This window comes from Abramis brama (assembly GCF_963993115.1).
Source record: "Abramis brama genome assembly, chromosome: 5".
NCBI lineage: Eukaryota > Metazoa > Chordata > Actinopteri > Cypriniformes > Leuciscidae > Abramis > Abramis brama.
The window spans coordinates 4954692-4975717 of NC_139967.1; the positions used below are offsets into that span (position 1 = coordinate 4954692).

Genomic DNA, 21026 nt, shown 5'->3' on the forward strand with positions numbered 1-21026 from the left:
GCATATCTTAATATAATATAAAATAATGTAATACAAAAATATAAACATTTTAAAACTTTATTAAAAACTTATATGATCAGAAAGTTATTATAAACTGTATATATACAAAATTCAACTATTTGTTTAAAGTCCATTTAATGTAATTTAAGTTTAACCCTTTCATGCATGAATTATGATAACCTCAGTCAGGATTTTTTTCCTATGTGTTTTTATTGCTCTTAGGGCATGAAAAACAAGAATTGATTTTTATTTAATTTTTTTACAAATTTTTCAAAGAGATCTTCAGATGTCCACTTGAGTGGACAGCATGCAGTTGGTTTAAACTTAAGATATAATATATTAAATATAAGACAATAATCAAACACATAAAGTATGTGAATTTAACAAACTAATCAATACAATTATATCAAATCATGTGAAAACTATAAAATATATACAAAAAATATAAATGCAAAATATTGCAAAGGCTTCATACAACTTCATACAAGTTGCACTTCGCGTATCTTTGATATCAGAACATGAGGATGTGATTCCATCAGAATTTTCTACAGTATGTCAAGGTACAACTGTGGAAACCACTCAGATGCTCCCTCCAGTGCACCAGAGTATGAAGATTTACCCTTATTGGCTGATAATTCTGATTATGTTCAAGATGGACATGCACATTTCTATCATAGCCCTCCTCTGAGAAAACCTAGCGATACGTTTTTTTCAATCTCATCTGAAATGATCAGTGTTGGGGGTAACGCATTACAAGTAACATGCATAACGCATTCAGATTACTTTTTTGATGTTACAAGTAAAGTAATGTGTTACAAGTAACATGCATTACCTAATCAGATTACTTTTTTATCTAACAAGTAATTAACTACAAGTAATGTGCATTACCTAATCAGATTACTTTTTGATGTTATGAGTAAAAAAACGCATTACAAGTAACATGCATTACGTAATCAGATTACTTTGTGATGTTATGAGTAAAGAAACACATTACAATAACGCACATTACATAATCAGATTACTTTTTGATGTTATGAGTAAGGAAACGCATTACAAGTAACATGCATTACGTAATCAGATTACTTTTTGATGTTATGAGTAAAGAAACGCATTACAAGTAACATGCATTACGTAATCAGATTACTTTTTGATGTTATGAGTAAAAAAACGCATTACAATAACATGCATCACGAAATCAGATTACTTTTTGATCTAACAAGTAAAGTAATGCATTACAAGTGTCATACATTATGTAATCACATGACTTTTTTCGATGTTAATGAAAATTACATTCTAATAATACAAGTACATTTATTTACAGTAAAAAAGTCACTGCAGATTAAGTTTTTAAGTTTTAAATTTCAAAAACAATATTCACATTATAATTATGAATTGTAGCTGAAATATAGCAATTGATGCATGACGTCCACTACAGTGGACATGTGATTAATCAGAGTTTTCTCTCAATCTAAAATCAAAACTTGGAAAATTTTACTGTGATATGACTCATTAGATATTGCTTGATGCTGCAATATTTTTTTTACCTACAAGAGTCTCATAGGATAGAAGGAATGGGTGGATATTCCGGAGCAACTTGGCATGTCTGACTGACCCTTGGCCATCTTGGTTTGGAGGGGGAAAAAATCGAAACACAAAGGCTTGCCACTTGGTTGCAATTTATAGGATGATGCACCAGGGTCCAATGAAGAGGCTGATGTGCAACTTTGCCATAAAAACCCGTGCAAATTCAAGAAAATGTTTTTTTAATAGCTGTCCACTGTAGTGACCACTATGCGTGAAAGGGTTAAATGACTTTAACATCCAAGTTGATTATATTTTAAGGCAGCAACCTTTTTTACAGTGTTGTTTACATTATTAATAATAATCAGAGTAATTTTGTCTATTAGTCTAAGAGATAGCTGAAAAGCAATGTATAGAATATGCATTCACAGTGTTTATCTGCATTTCAAACACGGCTGATGCAAAGTATTTGTTTTACTTTATACATTTTGAAAAATTACATCAATTCATTTTTATGAAGAAAATGTTTACATTTTAATAGAACAAAAACTAAATAGACTAACCTCTGAGCTGGCGGTAAACTCTGTTTAAAAAAAATCATTAATTTTGTCCCTTTTGGCTTTCAGTAGTTCAAATGCGCACAGGCTTGTTAGCTTTAGCAGTTAAAGGGTTAGTTCACCCAAAAATTCTGTCATTAATTATGCAACTAACACTTTCAGTCTCCAGAAAGCTAGTAAAGACATCATTAAAGTAATCCATGTGACTGTTCATGTGTTTATGAAGCGACCCGAGTGCTTTGTTTGCGCAAAAACATAAATTACCACTTTATTTACAAAATGTTAATCTCGAACGACCGTTCACGAGAGCACCACTAACGCATGCGTGTTGTGTTGACACAAGAGCAGATGTAGTTTTGTGAACGCGCGTTGTAAATAAAGTGGTAAATTATGTTTTTGTTTTTTGTGTGCAAACAACACCTGCCTTGATTCACGGCCATTCAAAGGTACTTTAAAATGATTTGCTAGCAAAATATAAATCAATAAAATGTAGTTATAGTAGATTTTGTTTTCGGATGGCTGCTTAAAATGTAAGATAAACTTTTTCCTGTTGTTGAAAGGAGATCTTATCTTTTTGCATTTGTATTCAACTAGTGCATGAATCCTCGAAAATGTACTTAATTGTGATGGCATAGCCTGTTATGAAGACACATTTGCTCAGTGGATGTTTGTGTGTTTGCTTGGAACTTGGAAGTTATCAAGCTCTTAAAATGCACTAGTACTCCAGAGGAAAAGATAGTAGGCTACCTGTATTTGCAAAACTTTGCATTGTGGCTTAATAAGAGAACATAATGGCACGCAAAGCCAAAATGTTCTTGCTTTTAATATGACATATAGAGAATCGCATGATTTTATTAGTGACAACAAACATAATCTTGACCGTGAGTTTACAGGCAGTGTAAGAGAAGCCTTGTTCTGTTGCTGCTCCTCTTGTAGGGTTGACCAGTGTCTTCAGGGCAGGGCCTTTGTTTCCATTGATTGCCATGTTGGAATTTCCCATTGGTGTTTTATGACGGCATAGAGTGATGTCACCGCAGTAGATGGTTTTGTGTTGGGTGTGTGTGTGTGTGTTTGTAGGATGTGTTTATTCTTACACGACGCTTGTCTTTGAGTCAGGCCTGTGGAATTTTCAAAGAACACCTATCGACTGTCAAAGTGTGCCGTGACATTTTGCATTTGCGCAACAGATTATACAGACATTGCCTTTGATTACATGTACACTAATATGTTATGACTGATTCTTGCACAATTAATCCTGATTAAATTATTGTTAGGATGTCTACATGATATGGGCAAATCTCTTCAATTGTATTAACATGTTCCATGCCATTATTTTGATTATTCCCTAAGATATATAATATAGTAGTTTTACAGCCACTCGCTGTACTGCAACACAAAATGTTCAATTCAAATAATAATACATTAATGAGTCATTTTTATGAAGATAAATAAAATTGAATTATTATTATTATGATGTTTACATGACATGGGGGAACATCTTTAATTGTGTTTATTTGCTCCTTGCCATTATTCACTAAGAAGTATAGTTGTTTTACAGCTGTTACACAGAAACATTAATGTTCAATTCAAACGCAGTAGGCCTGTTTATTAGGGTTAGGTTTGTTTGTTGCTGCTGTTTTATTTGTCTGCTTCAAATGCTAAATATCCCCTGGTTCTTGAGTGGCAGAAATGCGATTGAATTGTATACTTGACTCACTGTATAGTGCAATAAACCACAGTGATTACTGTGATTGTGGTTACTCTAATTATGATCAGAATTAGCCTACATTATTCACAATATTCTGTTTACATACACAGTAATGTAATCACAGCAACATTACACTTCCAGGGATGAAAATTCTGTCATTATTTACCAACCAAAAAGTTGACGGTAGACATTGACTTCCATAGTATTATTTTTTTCATACTCTGCAAGTCAATGGCTACCGTCAACTATTTGGTTACAAGCATTCTTCAAAATATCATCTTTTGTGTGAAATTCATACAGGTTTGGAACAACTTGAGGGCGAGTAAATGATGACAGAATGCACTGGATTTGATCAAGCACAATTATGGTTTAGAGAGTTGAACTTGCATTTGATTCCTGTGAAACGGGGAACAGACATATTTTTTTTCTTCTAATCTTCATGTTTATGATTTGCAAAGCCCTATAGGTTTAGACGTTTATTCCTCTCATATGTAAAGCAGAGAGGTAAAGGGTGTTTTTAAATGTCAAAAATAATCCTAAAGTTTAATCTCCAAAATGTTTGAAACAAATAGCAAATGTGCAGTGATGCAGAATGATTGAAATATTTTTGCCATATATTTTATTTTATTACATTTTTTGGTTGTCACTTTTTAAATCGAATGAGCTACAGACTTAGAGGCCGTTTACACAATGCCATTTTCAACTAAAACAGAATCGTGTAATGTGTTTTGGTCGTTCATTTACACGACAATGGCATTTTGGGGGCCTGAAAATGCAAACTCGTTAACGTCTCTGTGTAAACTACAAAAACATGAATTTGTGAAAACGAGGCCGTCATGTGCATGTGTATTACGTGTTCAGTCTATGGGCGCATCGCATAGTGTTTCTTTTTTTACAAAGTGACATCGCCATCTACTGGCCTGACTGCAGAATAGTAGCAGTTTAGTTGTTTTCGCAGATCTGGGATCGTTTTGAAAACTTTGTTGTCTGTGCGTGAAAAACGCAAAGGAAAAACTTTTCCGTTTTTAGTGCATGGACTCGGGTCTTACTGAGAGTTTACACCAGGAAAAGGAGAGAAAATGTGTGCATGTATGGAATTTTTGACATACCACCTCCTCCTCCTCCTTTGGTTTATGTACTCTACTCTTGTTAACTTTTTAATAAATCTGTTCTTTAAAAAACAAGAATAAGTTTGGGGGAAAAAATCAGCATCCACCTGAACGTGGGCTTAAGAGGTAATATTAAAACATAAGATAATGTTTTCCTGGATCCTGGATTCCTTTGAAATTCACTGTGATTATAGTATAATTTTTACTTTCCACCTCTTAAGCTGTTGTGAAATGATTTAATCAAATGTACAGTAATTCTAAAGAAGCCGTTTGAGCTGTTCAGCAGTAAATGGTTATGAAATATGATTCTCAATAATGTCAAGTGGATCTGTTTCGGGAGTAGTTTTCATTCGCCTGAGGAAACATCTATAATACCCCTTCTGTTGAACAGTGTTCAGTCATGATATGTTGTGTTGTAGTTAACTATACTGTTCGACTCTATCCTTTAGTATGCTGAAGTGTAGTGTGAACAGGGGCGTCGGAAAACCAGTACTGATTACCAGGGCCCCAAGGGGAGAGAGGGCCCTTTAAAAGTCTGGAATATATTTTATTTGGAACATGGGGGCCCATCAGGACTGCCTATACATAGGGCCCGGGATCTTGTGCTACGCCCCTGAATGTGAATAGATGTTGTGACTGGTGAGTGTTGTTTTTGTTGAAGAATACTTGGATTGAGGTGCTTTTCTAAACCACCGGGGGTCAATAAAGCTTCAAAAACACAATTTCTTAAATCAACCATGGTGCTTTTGCACTTATGAGGTTTCACAGACTTCTTGCACTTTATTCTTACCCATATTTTGAATTTTGTTCTTATTTCAATTATTCATTCTGCTCAAGTTTCCATGAAATCACAACTGACACTATTTTAGGTGTCCTGAAATCCTCTGCCGTTGGTTTGGTGGTTAAATGCGGTCAGTTGCAGGAGTGTGTGTGTGTTGTGTATATGTATTAATGTGAATGCAAAGCTGAATTTTCAGCATCATTACTCCAGTCTTCAGTGTCACATGATCCTTCAGAAATCATTCTAATATGATGATTTGCTGCTCAAGAAACATTTCTTATTATTATCAATGTTAAAAACAGTCGTGCTGCTTTATATTTTTGTGGAAACCATGATATTTTTCAAAAGAACAGCGTTTATTTAAAAACTCAAAACAGTCTTACTGACCTAAAACTATATATATACGTACCAATATGTGTTGTGAATCTATTTAACTTTATACTTATAAATGGCTTCTACAAAGTTTCTTGTCCTCACAGTGTGACAGCTGGTGTCAGGTATAGTCTAATTCACACGCAATCTAGGCTATGGCCCAAACTAGACAAACACAGCTTGTTATTCATGGCAAATAGTCAAACTAATGCACAGTGAAGTACAAAGCACCTGATTCAGCAGTAGTTTGCATAAGGGCTTTGTGGTTTAGCAAGTTCACAGGTACAGAAAGGTTCCCACATAAAACTCTTTCCTGTTTTCTCTCTCTCTGTCCTTCTACATTTTATTACTTACAAATGCAGTCAGTGACGGGTGATTTTCCTCGATCAGCTTTCATCCCTTCCCCCCTTTCTCTCTGTTTCTCCGAGCTGGGATGTTGTCACTCATTTGAGGGCTGTGCCTGTTTCCGGTACCTGTTCGTACCTGCAGCGGGACAGGTATAAGAGGTGGTTTTGCCGGAGTTCTGCTATGTTTTTCCATTGGGATCTGGGAGAAGTGCACAAGAATAAGTGCTCACAGGACTTCAATATTGGATGTCTGAAGATTTTTTCCCCCTGATTTGAATTTCTACTGCATCCAAGCAGGAAGATTTCACAGGAGATCAACCGCAGAATGGATTGACACGTTACATGTGCTCTGTGGAGGAAAGCGCCGGAAGAGCGTCAAGGATTGATAGACAGCCTGAAGTGCTTTCTGTGATCGGCATAAACTCTGGTCCAGTTTGGTTTACAGGTCAAGATGCCTACAGAGATGCCAGTGTGTTTTGGCTACAACGCCCCCTAGACCTCACATCTGGGATTTATTCCCAGAAACCCAGTGAAAGAGTTGCGTTACCACCAGATACCACCACTGACTTTCCTAACATACTTTGTAATTTGGGGTAAATCAAGATGCAGTTCCTGGGTGAGAAACTCTCCGAGGTGCAGACACAAGTGACGGGTTGGATGGGCAACATGCGTCGCTCATTACAGGAGGCGGTGGAGTTGGTTTCAGGCACTCTGGAGCGTGAGGGAGTAATAAACGAAGAGGAGGACGACGAAGAACGAGTGGGAAGGTTTGAGAGGGCCATAACACCGTTCAGAAGTTTTGCTTCTCGTGGTCGACAGTCCCTTCGGAATCTGTCTCAGCAAAGCCGGCAGCGTTTTTCCCTGCGCAAACGCACGACTACGTCAAACTCACATAATGTAAGAGTGTGTGTGCTCTGCTCTCTCTCTTTCTCGTTCTCACTTTATCAGACAATTTTTAAGATATTGTGCTTTCTTGACAGGTCTTCAATACACTGAGTCTGTTCCAAAACATTCCTGTTTTTAGTTTTTACTGCATGCTCAAAGTTATTTGGAAAGTCGCTGTTGCGATTTTCTTTGTGAAAGGTTGGACCTTGAGGCCAAAATTATTATTTTCAGTTGTTATTATTATTATAATTATTTTTGTAATGACAACTCTCGGAGAGATTGGCATTGTAATGGTAATGAATATGGCAATTTTAATGTATTTGGTCTTAGTGAAATAGATCTGCTACGCTGCTGCTGCTGCAGAGCAAGTACCAAGACTTGCTACTGCCAATACATTCACATACCTAGGGGCGGGGGGTGTAAAAAAAAATTATTGCATCACAATAAGTGTATTGTGATTGTCAAAACATTTTAGTAACTAAACTGAATTTTATTAGGTTTAGTGACAACATGTTACAATGTTTACATGGTTCAATTTCTGGTAAGCTACGCTTTTTTATTATTTCAATTCAATTAAATGATTGTGATCTGAGTTAATATTGAGTCATTTGGATAAATATTAGGTAGGCTACACAAGATAGGCATTCATTTTTCTCAAGAAAAAAACAACTCACCTAATGCTGTAAACATACAGAGAGCCCTATCAGCTGGCAGTATTATTTAAGGTTAAAAATAACACAAATTAAATATAATGCAATATAGTACACATATTTAGCTAAATACTCTCTATAGCTCTTTTTTTCTAGCCAACTAACGTGCTATAGCCTATATTATGGTCATTAAATGGCTTTCCTGAGGTAAATGTTATGTGACATTGTTCTCCAGCTGTTTTATTGACCCCTTTGTTTGATTGATTGGTTGATATTATGTATGAGGAATATACATTTCGGTAAGTTGTTGTAGGCTACTGTATCTTTCATCAGTGTTCATTCGTGTTTAACGTTATTTAGGCCTAGCCTACTATCAGCTAGAGATGATCGGGTCACGTGCCGCTAGTGATCTGTCGCGTCACATTTACAAGCGCCAAAACGGTATTTATTGTCTGAATTTCGTAATAAAAGTGACAGAATCTGAGAGCTGAGATTTTTTTTAATATCATAAGTAACCTGCTCTGTCTAGTCTGTCGGTCTCCGTGTCCTCTTTGCTTCGCGATTTTTCTGTGCGTGACAAAATGGATGTGTGGCGTGAGAGCGTGTGAAAAGTGTCAATTGTGTGTCTCACGGTGAATGCGTGAGAGTTGGCAGCTATGCATTCACAGCATGTGAGCATGTAAGACATAACCCCGTAGCAGATCTATACAGGTGGAGCTGGGGAAGGTGGAGGGTTTCTGAAAGCACGCTTCAGACTGCTAACGGCAACACTATCGGTATTTGAATGTTGAGCCGCAGCTCATTGGCCACTGATGCAACAGCAACCAATCATCTGCGTTATGTAGATGATGATGAAATTCGTTATCTAGTGTTTCATGCCAGAACTTGGTATTAATATGAATTATTATTCATTATAATTTAAAGGCCCACTGAAGTGCCTTGAAACGTGCAGCCTTATTCAATTTGTTGACGTAATTTCCACTGAAACAGGAAGACAGGGTGGCACATATCGAGCAGCTCCTCCCCTTTTTAAAATAGCCAATAGCGTTTCACAGCTCAGCCAGAGCCGTTTAACTCAGTAAAGTTGCATTTCACAGCTTATGGCAGCCCCAGTGTAATAGATATCCCTTTTAGATTTAATGTGTAACTGTTAATAAAGCAAAACAGTGAACATAATCATGCTTCCTGAATGCATGTGTAGTTTGAAAAGTTTATAGTGTGATTTATGTTGGTGTTATCTCTTCTACTCGTCAGTGCTAATGCCGAGTCTGTCTCTTAATCTCCTTCATATCGCTTTAAAACACAATATTCTGTGCAGAATTCAAATGGGTCCGAAATGTTTACTGGTCTGTGTCGACTCGATCACATGATCCGCTCTGCTCTGGACCGGAGCGAGACACTAACGTGATACCAGACTTCATTCGCCCCGATGGAACGCTGTCTGAATCGTTCCCTATCCCCTATTCAGCGCACACACTGTGTGCCGTTCACTGTGTAGAAAATAGTAAATGTGATTTCAGCAGCAGCTTCAGCGTCTATTTATAATGTAGGGGGCGGAGCTTCAGATTCTAGAGAGCATTTGATTGGACAGTAAATCTGATGAGAAGCTGAAGTGTAGAGAGATGTCCTCAAAATCATTGATCCATAATGGCAGAAGAGAGAGACTAAGTTTTGAACTCTTATATCTTCTAAATGCGAATTTTGCCATTGTTTTGGAGCAAAGTAGCTACTTAAGGCTAACATATTCATACTAAAAGCAAAAAAGAAATTTACATTTTGATCTCATGGGGACTTTAAATGAATTTAATTGGTTTTGATTATTATTATTAATCCTTACAATCTGATTACAATTCCTGTCAGCGCACATGCATGAGTCAGTGTTAAGGCGTCCTGGAATATTTTAGCTCGGAATCTCGAGCTGTCTAGGCTTGTTTTTACTCACTTGTATATTTGCTCATCCTCTCATGATGGGTCTTCTGTTTCTCTATATGCATTTCTGTCAGTCATGACAGGTCTTGATCCACCCAAAACTCTCAAATTTAATTGGACCCTTAATTTGGCACCCATCCCACAGACCTGCACATGTCTATATAGAGAGGTTTTAGGTGGACTGTTCAAAAGTTTGGGGTTGACATGATTTTTGAATGTTATTGAAAAAAGACTCTTTTGCTCACCAAGACTGTGTTTATTTGATTAAAAATACAGTAAAATCAGTAATATTGTGAGATATTTTTACAATTTAAAAGAGCTGTTTTCTATTTGAATATATTGTAAAATGTAATTTATTCCTGTGATCAAAGTTGAATTTTCAGCATCATTACTCCAGTCTTCAGTGATTCTTCAGAAATCATTATAATATGATGATTTGCTCAAGAAACATTTCTTACTAATGTTGAAAATGGCTGTGCTGCAACTGAATAGAAATATAAAGTTCAAAAGAAGAACAGCTTTTTTGAATAGAAATCTTATGTAACATAAAGACATGTCTTTACTCTCACTTTCGACCGATGTAATGCGTTCTTGCTGAATAAAAATATGAATTTCTTTCAATAAATAAATAAATAAAAATCTATCTGACCCCATACTTTTCAACAGTATTGTATGGCCTTTATGAGTATGATGGCGGATGGCTATACATGTATCTTTAAATGTTTGTGTGACTTCAGGAAAGAGGTTTTGACGGTGTGTTTTAGGTCACTAGTTGCTGCATGACTCATGGATTGTTAGTAAAATATCACGGGACGACCCTAATGGTGCTCCTGGAACAGTAGAGCCGAAACGTAGTCCTCTAGTGAGTAACTACACAAACTAAAGCTGCACATTGACCTTGTTTGCTCTGATGTACATGCAAATTTACAATAGCCATATACAGTAATATGCAGCATGTCAGCAATTCCGCACAGTGTTGTATTGTATGAAAGAGTATTTCTTGAACTTTTTTCTGTTCTTTGTGTTTGGACATGAGTTTATATAAATTCATATTTCATTACTAAAGACCATTACAAATAAGGTTTTTACAGGACAGAGAATTCCAGTTAATTCCAGTTATCTTATTTGGATTTCTAAAAACCAGCATATGGTTTAGTGTATTTGAAGTCGGCATGAACTGAATGTCGTGATCATCTTTTCTTCACTATTGTGATGTAAATCCGAGTAAAACGGCTTCTGGAACAAGAACAAATGTGGGCGGGGCTTGATTTCGTCCGTGGGGAATTGATTGGATGGTTGTGGTTTGCTATTGGTGGATCTCATGTGAGTGACAGGTTGCCCCGCCCACATCATCAGAGAAGAGAAGAGATGACGCTGCAAGAGGGAGGGGAAGTTATTTTGATTAAAGATTACAAGGACGCATACATTTAGAAAAAAAATAAAAATCTAATTAAATCATTTATAATAAATACTGCAATATTCCATTAAAAAAATAAGATTTGTCAACTTTGATTTCATGGTGACTTTAATAGAGGTACATAATTGGAATATGACCAAATTCCAATAGTAATAGGATTTTCTAAGCTAATTTCTATTTCATCTGTAGGTTTTTTTTTTAGAAAAGAGTTAACATGATCGACGGATGCTAAAACGGCAGGCTACTTTCTTGGCTGATGTACGATATAGTTATGAAAAAATTAATCTTTACATTGCACAATGAACATAATTCCATCAAAGTATCTAGTTAAAACCATTTCTGGCTTATCAGTTGATCACAAATATTTTAGCAAAAGGATTTAACTTATTTCAGATAATTGTAATCACTTTCTGTAGACTTTCACTGAAGATTATTCCTGACAGCTGCAATAATAGTATCATAATATTAATCAAACTTATAATATTGCCTCGAATTTGAGATAAAGAGCTAATACGATTGGCCTGTTATTTATTTTGATCTAGTCCTTGTCATTATACTTTGACACTTTTGACACATTTGTTTTTTATACCAATATATATATATATATATATACTGTATATAATATTATATTAAAAAAAAGTTTGCCCCTAGTTTCCATTACTTCAAACATTAAAAGCATCACACACAGAACCTTTAAGAGCCTCCAACTCTGTGTCAGTAATATAGAAGAGAACTGAATCGGTTCTGTTTATTCTGATCAGAGATATAGTCATTTTTACCGTATATATACTGGATTGTCTCGTGATGGACATTTGCTCAGAGTCACAGAGAGTCTGTTTATGAGGAAGTGTTTTGTTTCCTAGGAACGATTCTTGTACGCCGACATGTTTTGAGCAGAAGAGTGATGTGAAATGCAAAGTATCTGTTCTGTGTTCAAAAACAAGTCTGGATGACTGAGAGTGTGTGTGTGTGTGTGTGTGTGTGTGTGTGTGTGTGTGTGTGTGTGTGTGTGTGTGTGTGTGTGTGTGTGTGTGTGTGTGTGTGGACATGTTTTTCTACACCGGTGGGGACTTAAACCTGAATGCACACAGACTCATGGGGACTCGTGTCACCGTGGGGACCTAAATTGAGGTCCCCATGGGTACAAAAGCTTATAAATCATACAGAATTAGTTTTTTTGAAAATGTAAAAATGCAGAATGTCTCCTGTGATGGGTAGGTTTAGGGATAGGGGCAGTGTAAGGAGATAGAATATACAGTTTGTACAGTATAAAAACCATTACGTCTATGGAGAGTCCTCACAAAGATAGTGCACCAGACTGTGTGTGTGTGTGTGTGTGTGTGTGTGTGTTAGCTGAGTGTGAGTTTTGCATTGGAAACGATCACTTTTGAGTGATGCTGCACCACAATGATAGGTTCACTTTTTGTAATCCTTGCCAATAGAATGTGAATTGAGCATTTTAGATAGATAGATAGATAGATAGATAGATAGATAGATAGATAGATAGATAGATAGATAGATAGATAGATAGATATAGATAGATAGTTGCTGAAATGTCATCTGTCATAACATTGAGACCTATAATTATTTTGCTCCTCAGTTTCATTGTAGTGCCTGTTTTCAGGAATGTATCATGCCATAAGATATTATGAAATCACAGCAAACAAAAGCAACTTTTTTGGCATCTAAACCTCAAAAGCAGGGATTTAAAGGTTTTTCTGTCAGCTGATCCCCTTTGACCTAAAGTAATTTTAAGATAATATTTCAATAATTTAACAACACAATCAAAGGTTCATGGTTCTCTAATGTCTGTTAATAATCACATAACATGCACATAAATAAAAGTGTTTTGCTTTAACCTTTTATTTTGGTCACTGATATTCCTCTTTAATCGGACGTTTGACTGTCATGTAGCTTTTGGTTGATTGTCCTGCAATGTGATTTATTGTGTTGCAATTTAAAAAAACTGCACCGGTCAGCTGACCATTTCACTTGCCAGATGGCAGGACTTTACTGTAATCTGAGTATTGAAGTTGTTCTGTGTTTCTTTGCTCTCAGGGTCAGTTGAAGGACTGTGAACCCGAGGAAGATGGAGCTGTGGAACAGGAAACTGAGAATCTGATCGGGGAAACCGATGAACAAAGTGAAAACAACGACGATGTTGATGGGTAAGAAATGACTCGTGTCATCATGTTCACCGCAGCAACAAACCTTCAGTTGTCTTTTGAACATCTGAGGACGGCAGACAGAGTGTATCACATGCACTCGTTCAGCATTAGAGCAGTTTTGGGGACATAACTAAAAAGCACAGCAATGCTACTGACATGTTCAGTGTCTGAGCTGTTCGACAAAACAATGTTGCTTTTCCAGTAACAAGCTATTTGCATTTTCACTGGTATCGGGTGACAAAATGACTGCATTTCTGCATTTTTACACATGGTGTACAAAGTCTAAAAATGTATGTCCTGAAATGCCCTCAACTAACATTGGGATTCTTTTCTGCAAATTGTTTGGTTAAGATGATTTCAATGAATGAGTTTAACAATAGATTCACTAATTCATTCAGTAGTGCTTGATATCCTCTTAGTTTTGGTAAATGCTGCTGTTTATCTACATGTTTACATTTAAATTGCAGAAAGTAGGCTTTTATAGTTTTATTAATGTAAATTTACATGTTCAAGTTTGACGTAGTCAACTTAATGGGGGTACACATTGTTTTTGTGCCACATAAAAAAAATATTTTATTTATCAAAGTAATTATATAACTTCAGAATTAAAATATAGTTAGTTGTTACCTTTAGACTAACCATTACACTACTGTTAAAAAGTTTGGGGGTTTTGAATTAGAAATTAAGAAGAATATAATATAATTATTCAGTAAGGATGCATTAAATTGATCAAAAGTGACAGTAAAGACATTTATAATGTTACATGATTTCTATTTCACATTCACTCTGTTCTTTTTTACTCACTATTCATCAAAGACAATCAACATTGATAACAATCAAAAATATTTCTTGATCATCAAATCATCATATTACAGTGATTTCTGAAGGATCATGTGACACTGAAGACTGGAGTAATGATGCTGAAAATCCAGCTTTGATCACAGGAATAAATTACATTTTAGCATTTATTCAGATTGAAATCAGTTATTTTAATCTGTAATACTTTTTCACATTATTACTGATTTTACAGCATTTTTGATCAAATAAATGCAGCCCTGGTGAGCATTAGAGACTTCGTTTCAAAAACATTAAAAAAATCTAACGAAAGCAACTTTTGAACGGTAGCGTATATTCACTCAACATTCACGTCAATGATCGCTCATTCGATAAGAGGAGTTTTGTGGATGTCAGTTTTGCTCCGACTGTCTCCTAGTGGTCATGAAATGCATCAGAGTTGAGTTCTCTCACTGTAGAGTTGTGTGCGGGTTGTTTTCATGTGTTTTCATCTGTTCAGTCTCGGCACAGAGAGCAGAATCGGTCAAGCCCTACAGAGGCTGACTCGGGCTAGACGGAGAAACACATCTACTGGTTCAGACACGCCAGACGTTTGCATCCTCCCGGATGAGGAGGAGTCCACGGTGCTACCTGTTCTTGAGGTGCATTTCCGTTTCAGTTCACTGTTTTCTTTATTATATACTACAATAATGCAATGCAATGCATAATGCATCATGACATTATCTCTGTGTATAAATATATATATATTATTGTGTTGTATTGTATAAAGTGCTCGTTGTGCACCTGTCTCAGTGTGTATTTGTGTATATTTCTGCATGATCAGTCTGCAGCTCCTCTGCTGGACTCCAGCATTTTACGTTCGAAGGTCGATCTGGCAAAGAAACGAAGTATAAAGCGCTCCAGGCCGACGCGTGCCGTCCGACAGAGAGGCGCTCTTCCCGCGCTGACGGAGGGAACAAACCCTGACTGGAGGTTCTGCGACTCCACAGGTGGGATCATTATAGACACTATAATCAAATGTTTTTAAAGAAGTCTCTTCTGATCACGAACGCTGCATTTATTTGATCAAAATTACAATAAAAACAGTAATATTGTGGAATATTTTTACCATTTAAGATATACATTTTCTATTTGAATATATATTAAAATATAATTTGCAAAGCTGAATTTTCAGCATCATTAGTCTTCCATCCAGACATCCTTAGACATCCAGTCTTCAGTGTCACATGATCCTTCAGAAATAATTATAATATGTGACCCTGGACCTCAAAACCAGTCACATGGGTACATTTTTTGAAACTGAGATTTATACATCATCTGAAAGCTGAATAAATAAGCTTTCCATTGATGTATGGTTTGTTATGATAGAACAATATTGGTCGAGATACAACTATTTGTAATTCTGGAATCTGAGGGTGCAAAAAAATCGAAACATTGAGAAAATCTCCTTTAAAATCATCTATTTATGTTCGCGATTGTGCTGCATTCACTCACAAAAATACATGTTTTATATATTTATGGTAGGAAATTTATTAAATATCTTCATGGAACATGATCTTTACTTAATATACTAATCATTTTTGGCATAAAAGAAAAATGGATAATTTTGACCCCATACAATGTATTGTTGGCTATTGCCACAAATATACCCGTGCGACTCGTGACTGGTTTTGTGATCCAGGGTCACATATGTTGATTTGCTGCTCAAGAAACATTTCTTATTATTATCAATGTTGAAGACAGCTGTCCTGCTTCATATTTTTGTGGAAACCAGGGTTCTTTGAATAAAAAGTTTAAAAGAGCAGTATTGACCCCAAACTTTTGAACAGTGATATGACTGTATGATGACTGTATCAATCTATTACAGATGCAAAAGATCATTGTTCCAATGGAGGGGACTCAGAATCAGAAGAAGAGCCGTCCCGTGACGCCGTGTCCTCGCCAGCCCCCTGCCAGCCGAAGAGAGTCCCTATGTTTCCTGGGATGAACCCTTCAGCCCTCATGGTAGAGCATCAAACACTATATGTGCCTGCTGATGGGACCAGTATTGCTGGTATTGTATATGTCAGGCTTTGGATGCTGGTGTCTCCGTAAGGATGCTTGACCTTAAAGGGATAGTTCAACCAAAAATAACAATTCTGTCATCATTTACTCACCATCAAGTTGTTCCAACCCTGTATGAGTTTCTTTCTTCTGCTAAACACAAAAGAAGATATTTTGAAGAATATGGGTAACCAAACAGTTGATGGACCCCATTGGCTTCCATAGTATGGGGGAAAAAAACACTATGGAAGTCAATGGGGCCTATAAATAATAGTATTTTCTTTTAACAACGAAGATTAATAAATCCTGTAAAACACATGCTTATTGTTAATTCATGTTAGCTAATTCATTAATTAATGCTACCAAATGAGACCTTATTGTAAAGTGTTACCAGTATTTTTAATATTGGTTTGAGGCTGTGGTGGTAAACCAACAAGACCAGCACTAACCAGCATATATCAGCCTCAACTAGCATACAACTCTAGTCTCAGTCTCAGTGGTTTCAACAAGGTTGTCTCGTCTTTCTCTACAGGCACAGCTAAAGCGGAGAAGTGGAGTGGTGGAAGCAGAAAGCCCAACAGAAGCCCAGACGCCTCCATCTGTTCCCGCGCGCTCTCCACGCACACCCACCATGGCCCTCGGCCCCAGAGTGCTGCCCCCTGTGGACGCCAAGGACAGCGCGTGAGTGCGACCGCAAACAGTCTCATTCTTTACTAAATCATCTTGGAAATGAAATTGTCACAATTCTGTTGAATTCATTTTGGTTATTTCAATTGAATTATCCATAATTAATTAACATCCGTATGAAACAGAAGTTACGATAGTCTTTCCTGTCCTTTTTGACATATATCCGAGTGAAACTACGGTGGCTTAGAGAGCTCAACACACTGCAGCTAAAGAAAAAAAACACCAAATTAAGAAAAAATCTTGTTTGCTGCAAATAAAAATGTGCTGCAAATACTCACAATGCAACCAAATACAGAAACGCGTTGCAAAGCCTTACAAAAAGAGAAGCTTATTCAAGTGTGCAATTAGTATACTTCTTTTAAACTAAAAAATAAGAAAATATACTTTCAGTCTACTTTTTATGTACTTGTATAAGTATATTTGGCCTGTACTTGTACTTGTCTTTTGATTGAGATATACATAAAAGTATAATTAATTATTGTATTAGTGTACTTGGCTTATAGTTGTTTAATCTTTTGATTGATTAAATATTTTTTCACATACTGTCTTATAAACTTGCACTGTTTTAAAATATTGATTTATAAAGAAAACGGATGTTCCGAATGTGAATTTTTGTGTCCATTGGTAGTGTTACTAGTGTACATAGGAATTTACTTCAAATAAAGTACAGTTAAAGGTATTTCAAGTATAAAAAAATAATACCTAAATAGGAACATAGTAGTGCAAAAATAAGTATGATGTTAAGTTCACTTAAAGAAAACTTACAAGTATACTTGCAGTATAAAACTACTAAACTAGTAGTTTACTGAGAGAAGACTTTAAAGTGTACTTTCATAAACTAAATGTGCTACAAGTACTTATCTAGTAAACTATCAGTATATCTACGTTCACTTGTACTGTAGTATAGTTGGAGTACAAATGAAAACTGTAGTTGTAAACTAGTTGTGTACTCAATGTCTACTAATGTTACACTTAAAGTATGCTTTTATGCTAAAAAATGGGCCAGTTTAGTCCCAATTAATATTGAAAAAGCACACTTAAAAATATACTACTAATACATTGATATTAGTATACTTATAACAAAGTATACTTAAAATATACTTACACTTTACTTAAGTATACTTAATTACACTTACACACTAAGTACACTTATTTTTATTAGGGACCGCAGGCAAAGACAGAAACGGGATGGATGGATGGATGGATGGATGGATGGATGGATGGATGGATGGATGGATGGATGGATGGATGGATGGATGGTTTATTGTGGTGCTTCATTTAGTAACTTTTAGCACATTCATCTGGATCCGTAATGATGAATTTAATGAGAATGATCTGAATTATGTTGAGTGTTAGTTATTTGTAATAATTGTGATTTATGTAAATCCAGGTCCGGCACTTCACCCTCATGGCTGCTTGAGCTCAAATCCAAGAAGCGAATGAATCAGCCTGAAAGTGAAGCATGAATGTGTGTAGCTCAGGTGAGTGTGTGTCCTCTGATTCCTCCCTGAATTATGAAGTGTCCTGAACTTTTGATGAGGGCTTTCCTCAAATCTTTCACATAATATTTGCTTCAATGTTCATTATGATTAGAGAGCACATACACTCTTAAAAGAAAAGGTTCTATATAGAACCTTAAAGGGTTCTGTCAGGCGTTTCATATGTAGAACCTTTTAGGGGTTCCGGAATCAATTTATGGATTTAAGTTTAATTAATTAATTTTGTGAAATTCTTTTTTAACTTTAATTAAATGTTTTGAATTAAACAGCTTGTAAACATACTTTATCACTAAAAGACATTGAAATCATCCATTAAACATGAAAGTATTGTGCAATAATTTCTCCTTAAAATTGAGTCTAGAACCCTAAGTTTCTATATAGAACCCCGTGGAACCTTTTCTTCTAAGAGTGTAGTAGGGTGGGGCGTTTGTATGTCGCTCGCTTCATCCCCAGTAGAGGGTGACAAAATCCACTTTTACATCACTTTGACTTTTTAGTAATTTGGTTGCAAATGTCACTTCTTCCAGTTTTAGATGGGCGTTCACTCTGCCGTCTTTCCTCACAGGTCTGATGCAGTTTGTTGAGAGGAAATCTGGAAGGAAGTCACTAAGATGCCAAAGGAACTGACATGCATAAATGAGAAGTGCAATGAGCCTTTCATTCTCATACTGACTGATTATCAGATATGTTTTTCAAATATGTGTCCCTGGACTAAAATGTTTGTAGGCTTTGCCAAGATGATGTCCTGTTATGCACCTTTTTACTTTTTGACATGAAAGTCTGCAGCATCATAATCAGCACAAGACAAGCATGAGCTGTTTACTATCAGTCTTGGACCAGAAGCTCATTTTGATTCTGTTTACATTTATTAATTTAGCAGGACGGTAAAACAAGCAATTAATTTTAAAGACGTTTCCTCCGTTCAAGCAGGGGCCAAAAGCGCTTGTGTCGTCTTCTGTCCATCTCTGATCATGGGAAAAGCAGATATCAGTATAGCTTCATGCTACAATGCACTTTAAATGAGTCACACCACTGGAAATTGTGCCTTGAGGTCTTAGGCATTACTTTGCATTTGATATTTGATCTATATAAATCAGATTTTAAATATTGTGTTTCTAAAAGTCTGAAGATATTCATTATGGCATTGCTATATAAAACATCCATTTTCTTTCTCTTAATTGTTTTTGTTCTGTTTACATCGTGCCATTCCTTTAAGACCTATTTCTAAACATCGTTTGATGGTAATTTTGTCTTGTTCACTTTTATTATAATTCTTTTATTCTCTGTATTTCTACTTGAATTAAAGCAAGCAGAGAAGCATCAGTTAATAATCGGGCTGATTATCATTTATGATGTTTTATTTTGCTTTGATGCCCATGTCCTTACAGCCCAGCCAAGAACACTTTTACAAAACACAAGTCTGAGTTATAATAAGCTGTGTTTTTAGTTGTGTTCCTTTTGAATGTTTTTCAGTCATTTTCAATGTTTGTTTATTGACTTCAGCTGTGTACATTGCTGCTAGAGGAAAATGTTTACCTGTTTAATGTTGGGCAACGGGAGTTGTGTTTTATAAAAGATGAATTATGAATTATAATTAAGGGATATCTTCATTAAAAAAAATTCTAAATGGGAAGCAAGTTTGTCTTTGTACCATTTGCTTATGTGTGCCAGGACTGAGATATCAGTAGATCAATCACAGGGGTTTGAAAACCTTTCTAAAAGTGAATTTTCAATAAGTCAATGATAGAAAGAGAGGTTTGTGTTTGGAAACCGCAGTTACTGGAGAATTAGATGGAAAAAGTGGGAAGTCCCATGGGCCGTCATTCATTTTCATATATTTTCACTCATTCTGGATAATATTTTTGTGGAAAATGGCTGTATAAAAAGTTTATGAATTACACATTTAGGTTTAGTGAGCTGTAAGATGTCTAATAAACACTTTATCATTTTAATGTACAGGGCAAGAACCATAGGCCTACATTCAAATCTACTTTTCCAGTAGGCGTTTAATTTAAATGCAAGTAGCCTGAGGGTTAGATGTTGTTATACAGTTCTATGGAGATCTGTACAGGTTATTTATGTTCATTTTTATTTATTTAAAGGTAGGTTAGCCTACACTCTATGTTACTTCTTTTGTTCAAAATTAACAAAATGTAAATAATTTTTTTTTTTTATCCTGATTCACTTTGGTAAGCCTGTTATACGTGTTTATTTAGACCTGTCGGGATGGTTTTCGCGGGAAATTGCGTCGCCCGTGCATGTCTCATCCTCATATCCGTAAACAGAGTAAAGTTGCTCCGGCTACTTTGACGTGTGTCTGGTGTGAGAGTGGCAGAGGTTAGTTGTCACAACGAGCGAGAAAGGTCGACAAGAAGCGCTAAATCCCGAAACTCTGAGGAATCACCCGCTGGCGGCGACAGAGCTCAAAACGATAGATGGGGAGATGGCGTCAACAGGTGAGTAAGGTGTTTTATTGAACAGATAAATGGCCATATAGCTCTCTAACAGAGTTCACTGTAAGCATCATGTGAAGATCATTTCATTATTGTTATTGTAGC

At 36.0% G+C, this 21026-nt stretch overlaps 1 protein-coding gene across 1 annotated transcript in view; it reads left to right on the forward strand.

The window, feature by feature from the left end:
- The window catches only part of tnks1bp1 (tankyrase 1 binding protein 1), a 34991-nt gene extending 14888 nt beyond the window's left edge, over positions 1 to 20103 (forward strand). Inside the window, exons 4-10 of the mRNA XM_084115872.1 lie at positions 13335 to 13444; positions 14739 to 14880; positions 15063 to 15228; positions 16107 to 16243; positions 16815 to 16963; positions 18360 to 18450; positions 19034 to 20103. Coding sequence (XP_083971998.1) covers positions 13335 to 13444; positions 14739 to 14880; positions 15063 to 15228; positions 16107 to 16243; positions 16815 to 16963; positions 18360 to 18435 — 780 coding nt within the window. The 3' untranslated portion in view covers positions 18436 to 18450; positions 19034 to 20103. The remainder of the gene's footprint in view (positions 1 to 13334; positions 13445 to 14738; positions 14881 to 15062; positions 15229 to 16106; positions 16244 to 16814; positions 16964 to 18359; positions 18451 to 19033) is intronic.
- Positions 20104 to 21026: the final 923 nt, after the last annotated feature.